General features: G+C 32.5%; 1 protein-coding gene across 1 annotated transcript; it reads right to left on the reverse strand.

The window, feature by feature from the left end:
- Positions 1 to 898: 898 nt before the first annotated feature.
- Positions 899 to 3,184, reverse strand: LOC148616019 (forkhead box protein C1-B-like). Its single transcript, XM_088582643.1, has one exon. It carries the CDS (start codon positions 3,173 to 3,175, stop codon positions 1,790 to 1,792), a length of 1,386 nt encoding a protein of 461 aa, XP_088438769.1. The 5' UTR covers positions 3,176 to 3,184; the 3' UTR covers positions 899 to 1,789.
- Between the last annotated feature and the right edge of the window lie 4,816 nt (positions 3,185 to 8,000).

An 8,000-nucleotide genomic window follows, 5' to 3' on the forward strand; every position in this document is an offset into this window, starting at 1 on the left:
TTGATTTATTTTGAAGGTAAGGTAACTGTAGTTGTTGTATATTAGAGGTGAATTGTCTCACTGTCTTTATATCGATGATATTTATTCTTGGTATAAAAAATTCAATATTCAAACCTGCTTTTTTGCATTCTTTTTTATTTTATTATCGTTTGTTCCACAAGATCATAAAAGAATGTAATGGACTTGTTCATTTTGTGGAAGTTTTAAACAGTAAATAAATTTTATACCACAAAATATCACGGCCCCACTAACCAGAATCCGCCCTGCATGATAGTACGCAGAATTTATCGGATTGAAAAATAACCGCGTATCAATTTTTTTTTCTGTCTATTTTTACTTCTCTTTTTATTTTAATTTATTTTTGTTTTGTTTTTTTAATTCTTTCTTCAGTAAATAATGACTTTATTTAATGTTGATTTTAACAGAAACAATTTTTACCATTGCCCCGAGCTCCATCTTCCTACAATTAAATATACTATAAGGGCAAGTCAATCGTATGAACAATTCTTCCTTAACATTTATCTTAAACGATATCAAACATCATTTATATAATAATGAAGCTAGAAAGATTATAAAAAACTATAGGTTGGTGGTAATAAAGATTGAATAAAGGTTGTTTTCCTACATATTCGATCGGAGGAAAATTAATCTAGCTTACCATCTGTTTTTCACACCAAAAAAAAATAAATTTTTCGGTAGAACATTCTCCTTAAATGATTCATTACTTAGTTTTGTCAACAAAAGACTTTATCTTTTTGATGTAAAGATTGTTCTTTTATTCAAGTTACACAACATTTCCTGCCAAAATCACTTGTATTCAGAGACAGTTAAAAAACGGTAAAATTTCATTTAAACTGTAAAAGGTCAGTTGATAAAATCGATTAGATACAATGTGATGATGATTATAATAAAACAATTCAACACATTACTCTCTTAATGGCGATTAATAACATAAAAAATACACCTTTCTAAAACAGAAAATTTAATTAAGACCAGATATTTTCTTAAAATATTTTTTTTAAATTTGTAGTAAAAACAACTATAATCATGCATTAAAAAAAATTATTAGCATTAAGAAATGTTGCCTCAAATTAACTGTGTTTGTAAGCTGCATTAAAGTAGAATATGTTAAAATTTAAATTCTTTCCCGTCCTGGTTTAAATATGTTTATAGTTAATTAAACAGACTGGCCTTTAGATCCGTAAATATTTTATTTCAATTAATAAAACAATTCTATCTTTAGCAAATTACATTTAATGAACGCGAATCAAAATTTTATTTTGATAAATAACATTTTGGTATATACTTAATCACTGACGTCCTTACTTTATTGACTTGCGGCTTGCTTTCTTATTTTCCCATATTCTTCGTTTGTGTCTTTTTTAGTCTAAGATAAATTTATAACCGATTAACATCTTTAAAATATATAAATATCATTACATACGATTCTTTTCAAAAACATAAAGAATGCATTGGTTATTTTAATAGTACAAATATATTGGATACAGTCACATACCTCGCTCAAAAATGTCAAAGCATTTTTTTTTTCAGTCTTCTCGTTATCTGAATAATTAATTGGAATGTTCACATGTTATACAATATAGACGGGACCCTGTTGACAGTGTCTATCGGCGTTTTCGGGAGGAACGGGTCATTCTAAATGTTAAACACTCACTGTACCAGAAAAATGATTCAGTTCCCGGGAGAATAACCTTAGCGATTAAGTACATTCCCAGAACAAAGAAATTCTACATACGGAAAATAAATTATTCATAGAATTCAACAGCCATCAAAATTTGCTATACTCGCATGTATATGATTTGTAAGGTGTTCTAAATGCAGCTAGTTGACAACTCGGCTGGGAAGTAGATTGTGTACCTTGTCCTAAAAGTCTTTGGCTCTCAAATACATCTCGAACGCTCCCAAAACTTCCTCCTGGAAACTCTGTCCCATGATGTGAAAAGTCGGCAGCACTTGAAACGTACCATCCATTAGGTCGACCATACGTTTGGAACATGGAAGCATTGACTCCATTGGCAGACGATAGAGTGGCGTGTGCGTGAGCGGGTGACGGTGGGTCAACATTGTCGTCCGTGTTAGCTCCGGACATTGCTACATTGTTATGCTGGACAATAGACGGTGTAGGATATGTATATCCGGGTCCCTGGGGTGAAGTTTGACCACATGATCCGATGTTGCGATAGATATCTGAAGGTCTGGAGTACGGAATAGCTGAATTTAGTCCCTGTCTTCCGGTTAAGAAGTTACATCCAGACATATCACAATTTACGGAATTTTGAACTAGATTTTCGACAGTAAAGTTAGATGTTGGACTAGGAACCATAGGATCAGCAGGAATTGGTAGAGAATTTGGACTTGGGCGTGATTCTAGTTGAGATTCCTGTAAGTTGTTAGAATTAGGATGGTCCATTGGTTCCAATTTAGTCGGAACATTAGAATCCAAGCTGGGTGATTTTCTATGAACGTCATATTTTTGTGGACTACCCGAATGGCTGTCAGAGAACTCCGAATTGCCACACTCGCCGTTTCTAGTACTGTCATTGTCACTGCTGTCACCTTGTTTGATTCTTATTTCAGATTTCTCGCAATCTCCATGTCTTTCTTGCTCCTTCTTCTTTTTGAATCTCCTTCTTCTTCGGAGGTAACTGCCATTGTCAAACATATTATAACTATCTGGATCTAGAGACCAATAGCTTCCTTTCCCCGGCTTCTTGTCATCCCTAGGAACCTTGATGAAACATTCGTTGAGCGACAAGTTATGGCGAATGCTGTTTTGCCAGCCTTGCTTGTTTTCTCGGTAAAATGGGAAACGGTCCATGATAAACTGGTAAATTCCATTTAGTGTGACTTTCTTGTCTGGTGCACTCTGTATTGCCATCGCAATTAAAGCAATATAACTATAAGGTGGTTTAACCATGTCTTTAGCACTCTGATGATGCCCATAGGGGGAGTATGGGGAGGGTCGTCCCATGGCTGAATACTGGTCGCCATACATGGCTGCCATACTGTTCATATTCATTGCCATATAACTTCCATGTCTGTAGTAGTTTTGGTCCCCAAATAAAGCTGGCATCATGCTTGTTAAGCTAGGTCCATTAGATAGACTAGACACTCCAGGCGTATGGTGAAACCGTTGTAAAGTCCCAGGCTGCATGTTCACTATTCACCACTTTCCACAGCAAATGTTTCGTGTTTTTCTCAAGTATTCGTTCAGAATTCCCGTCTTTTTACAATCACTTAGGAAATGTTTATATTGAAATGTCTGTTTTACACTTATTCTATACTTTGTGATCGAGTGACTGTTATTATAAGCAAAGATAGATTTGATCCTTTTACCCTTATAATCGGCATCTCCAACCGAACCATGATGCCTTTCCAAATATGGAATGAGGCCACGCCTACCCAATCAACATACCCAATGAAATAACTGAGTTTGTTTATCAATTATAAAATTTGCCACACACATTGGTTAAACAGACAGATGAAAAGTTTACAAAATAATTGACGATTTCTTACGATTATTTTTCAATGGTGGTATACATTTAATGAATAAAAATTAATTCTGTAATAAGTTGATGCGAATAAAAGATAGATTTCATTTAACTGAAGGTGACAAGCGAAAAATAACCATTCAACTTCAATCAGAATCGCTGTGTGTGCCTTTAAATAAAAATAAAAGAAGTTTCAATTTTTACTTCAAATTTGAGATGCGTTAAAACGATACTGTATTTCATTTAACTGAAAATTATGCAAGCAGCAGCTGAAAGTCTGGATAGTTTATTTCTTTTATGAATAAATATGTATAATTATAACGTTATTTCTAAATTAAGTCCATCTTGAAGTAACATTATGTCAAGTTTATTTAATGTTTTGTATACTTCCAAAAAAAACAATATTTACTTAATTGTAGCTGTATGAAGAAGATCACAATGCAATGATAAGAATGTATATAACTGAGAAATGAAAAACAAGGATTAGTGTATCGTTCTACCGTTGGCTATTTTCCACGCCGTTACTCAAATTTCATACAAATTATGACAATAATGCGCTTAATTATTCCCACAGCAATGAGGGGAATTATCACGCTAAATGTATATTCACATGTAAGATAAGTAATTACAGAAGTTATACACACATGGATTCCGTTAGGCTGACTGCGAAGAATACTAAATTGCCAACACATTTTGACAAGTCGAAAAACCATCCTGGTATTTTTCATTTTAATACCAGTTGTTAAAACATTTGCTTTGTAAAACAATGTACTTGCCATAAGTTTAGTGGAAATATATTTAAAAAAAGATTAAAACAAATATCTCCCTGATTTCATTTTTACATACCACTTTTAATAATAAAAAAGTCATCATCATCACGTTTCTTAGATAATGAAATTAACTTTTTGTTTGGTTGTATTTGGGTAGTGTGAAATAAAAATCAAGGAGTGAAATAACATGATAAAATATTGTAGTAAGTTATACTCTGGCCGTGCATATCCGTTCTATTTTATATTCATCGAGATACAAGAAGTTTATATAAATTTTATTTTTTGTATTGTAAAATTATGCATGGAATCCATACCTTATAACGTATAGAATAAAGACAAAGATAATATACCCTAAACATTTATATATTTTTCTTATTCCTAGCCCTCAGTTGCTCAGATATGGTACACATTTCTACCCTGTCTATAGGCATGATATTCCTCAAATGACTGCTCTGGCTGTTTAACGATAATAATAAAGTGCAGCGTTAAAATATCAAATTAATATGGAAACTTAACATGATATTTACTCTTTTCGTATTATCATCCCACAGAGCCTACACATGACAGAAATATTCTCACCCTAGGTTGCGCAAATCATTTTTAATTAAAATCGTGGTAAACGCTGGGCTGAGCGAAATTCCATTTTAAGTGTCACAACGTAATATACAAATGGTTGACAGTCTGAGATGAGCCTTCATTCTAATTGAAAATGAAAAGTCTCAAAAAGTTGGGGTGCCTATATAAATTGTAACTTGTACGCCCTGTACGAGTCCGTTATCGTATCTTCTGGTTTGGGTAATTTGATTCGGTTATTTAGCTGTTCCCTCACCCGTACAGAAATTGACATGAGATCCATGTAAATGTCATTTATAGGGTGTCAAATGAATAACGATTTTGATCTTCTCACTCCTAAGTATTGAATTATAAAAGTTAATATTTAATACACCTGTGAGTTTAATATATTCAATGGTCATTGAATTGAAATCTACTACTGGAATTTCACCGAAATGGACAGCATCTAATTTCGGCCATCAAAAGAATAATTGATATTTGTTTATATATATCTTTATTCTTTCACATTCATCTATGATCCCAGGTGCTGTTTTCATTCCCAACCTTGGGAATTATCATTAGGTAAACATCTATTTGAGAAGTAATGTCAAAGAATTTCGAGAAAGAATTCGAGGACTGGTCTTAACCAGACGTGGGATACTTCTTAGTACATAATACGAAAAATAAATTTTAAGACTTTGTCCAGTTTAAATAAACGGCCGTCATCAGTTTCATCTATGATAATTGTCTTGTGGTAATATTGGTATGCCGAGAGAATGTCCGAAAACCGTCACGTCATCTTGTTGAGTGGCATTCACAATCAGTCAGAATGTCCACTTAGCCATTTGTGTATTGTATACAGAAATTAACAATTATTCCAGATGAAACACATGGACAAATTTCAATTATATTTATTTTCAATTTGAGTAGATTTTAATCAATCCACCTCCAAGACATAGCCAAATCATAAGGAATGTTTATATAAGGCGGAGATATTTCGATGATGGTTTTCTGCCTGGCTGAATGCTTTGAAATTTTAAATTCTAGATATCATACAATTGAAGAAACTAGTTTTGTTATGTTAAAAGGATACGGTAGCAAAGCATGACAAATACGATATTTTTGTGTCAACACAAATATTTTTCATTGCCACATAATATAAACGAACGTAAATATATTAACTGAGAAACCAAATAAAATTAATAAAATTTTCATGGGATACAATATTTTGTTCTTCTATATAATATGAACAACAAATTGACTCTGTTAACTTAATATGTTTTCAAAAACAATATATAATGTTTAGAGTCAACAACCAAATTCAGTTTTCAAACAAGCATAGTTTATAAACCAATTTGGAAGCCCATACAAACTACTTAACGCCTCGTTAATGCGTCGAAGTTCGATGTTTTAAGATGAAAAGATTTCTCCAGCACCAGATTGTATTTGTATATACAAGAAATTTCTTTGCTTTTTATCAAGATGGGATAAAATGTTATCTAGGAATGGCGTTCTATCATCCCACAAATACTGTACACAATATGTCAAAAACAGCGAGAACTCACAGTCTGAAAACAGCTTTCTATCTGGTCTCTATCAGTTTCTGTAATCAAAATGGAAAAAGCAACCCGTCTGTTTTATAATTCCTTATTTTGTTCTGTAAGCGACCCTGAAAGTAAAGTCATCTCACGTGAAATATTTAGTAATCCACCTCTGAACATAAGGCGTGGTGATATTTTCAGAGACCGATTATCTGGTTTGTAAATGTGGTACGTACTTTACAATGCTATCAGTTTATATAAAAATATACTTTTTGAATAAAAAAATAAATAATAAAATTAATTCATAATAATTTCTAAATTGCTGATATTATTGGCAAAGAATAAAAGGAGAACACATACTGCACTTGTATTTTACTTTTTATATAGACGTTGTTGTACTGAAATCAGCAATAATTCGGACTTAACTGCATATGGAGTTGAAAAATATAGTAAGTAAATAAGTAAATAATTTGTTTATTATACTGACATATTTAACACTTTAAACAATAGTCAAGATAAATCCGTAGATGGAAACGCCCGGCCCATTTGGACTTATAAGTCAAAATAATAAACTGTGAGAATCTAAAATTTTCAAGAGAAGTAAAACAAAAAATTAAAAAAAATACTTTGAATAAATGAACTACAGTAGAGGATGAATTTTTAAAAGATTCATATTCTGTATACACCTTTATCTAGCACAAATAATATGAATTGCATAATGCACAATTTACTATCTGAAGCGTCCTACAAACCCACCTGCAAAGATCTTAAAAGTTGAATGTGCTGTAAAAATTCCCGATGGACGAGCTCGTTTCTTACTTGACGATGTGTGAAACTATCAATTTGTTTTACGTTCCTCTCATCAAAGAGGCTCATCATCACCGAGGTGCGCTCGATTAATAATTTCCAATCAATCTGCATAGATTAAGTCCCGAATGTATTTAATTTTGCTTCCATTAACCCAGGCTAATCAAATCCTTACAGAAATGCAAAGTCATATCAGTAGAAATGACGAAAACAAAGAAACCATTAATGTGTGTAGTAATCAATAAAAATATAAGGGTATGGAACATCGAAATAAAAACGGAAATAGAAAGCCTTGAATGTCCTTTTAACCATACACAAGATCGCACACACGCGGTACAGAACCTGAAAAAATTGTATTTATGGTTTGCAGTTGGCTCCAGAAATATCTCAGCATTTACAGCACAAAGATTTTTTTTTAAAAAAAGATGCCCATGTGACCAATCAATTCTTTACTGTTTTGTTTCTAATTATTAAAAAAAATATATACATGAACTACATTTTTGCAATTCATTTTTCATAGTGTGTGGTAAAAAAGAACTTTTAAAAATCTGCTTAACATTTCAAACTAATCGACGCTTTAGGCGGATTAAGATGTCAAAAGTTTCCTGGGAACTTTCTCAGTTCCTTGGCATGCACGCTTCATGTTCCAAAATTTGATACCGATCAGAATTTACAGATAAATCAAGATAGTTTCCGAATGTCAATCATTTCACGCTTTTATCATTAGCTTGTCACTTTCGTATTGTAAAACCACACTTACTAGTTGTCTAACTGTATAAAATTGTTAAAGCACTGGTATGAATAAAATGTATAATTTC

This window comes from Perna viridis, chromosome 5 (genome assembly GCF_037379345.1).
Source record: "Perna viridis isolate PV_CMFRI_1.1 ecotype Kerala chromosome 5, ASM3737934v1, whole genome shotgun sequence".
Lineage (NCBI taxonomy): Eukaryota > Metazoa > Mollusca > Bivalvia > Mytilida > Mytilidae > Perna > Perna viridis.

Excerpts from the sequence above, each read along its gene's own strand:
- LOC148616019 (XM_088582643.1), bottom strand. The coding sequence starts at position 3,175 with ATGCAGCCTGGGACTTTACAACGGTTTCACCATACGCCTGGAGTGTCT.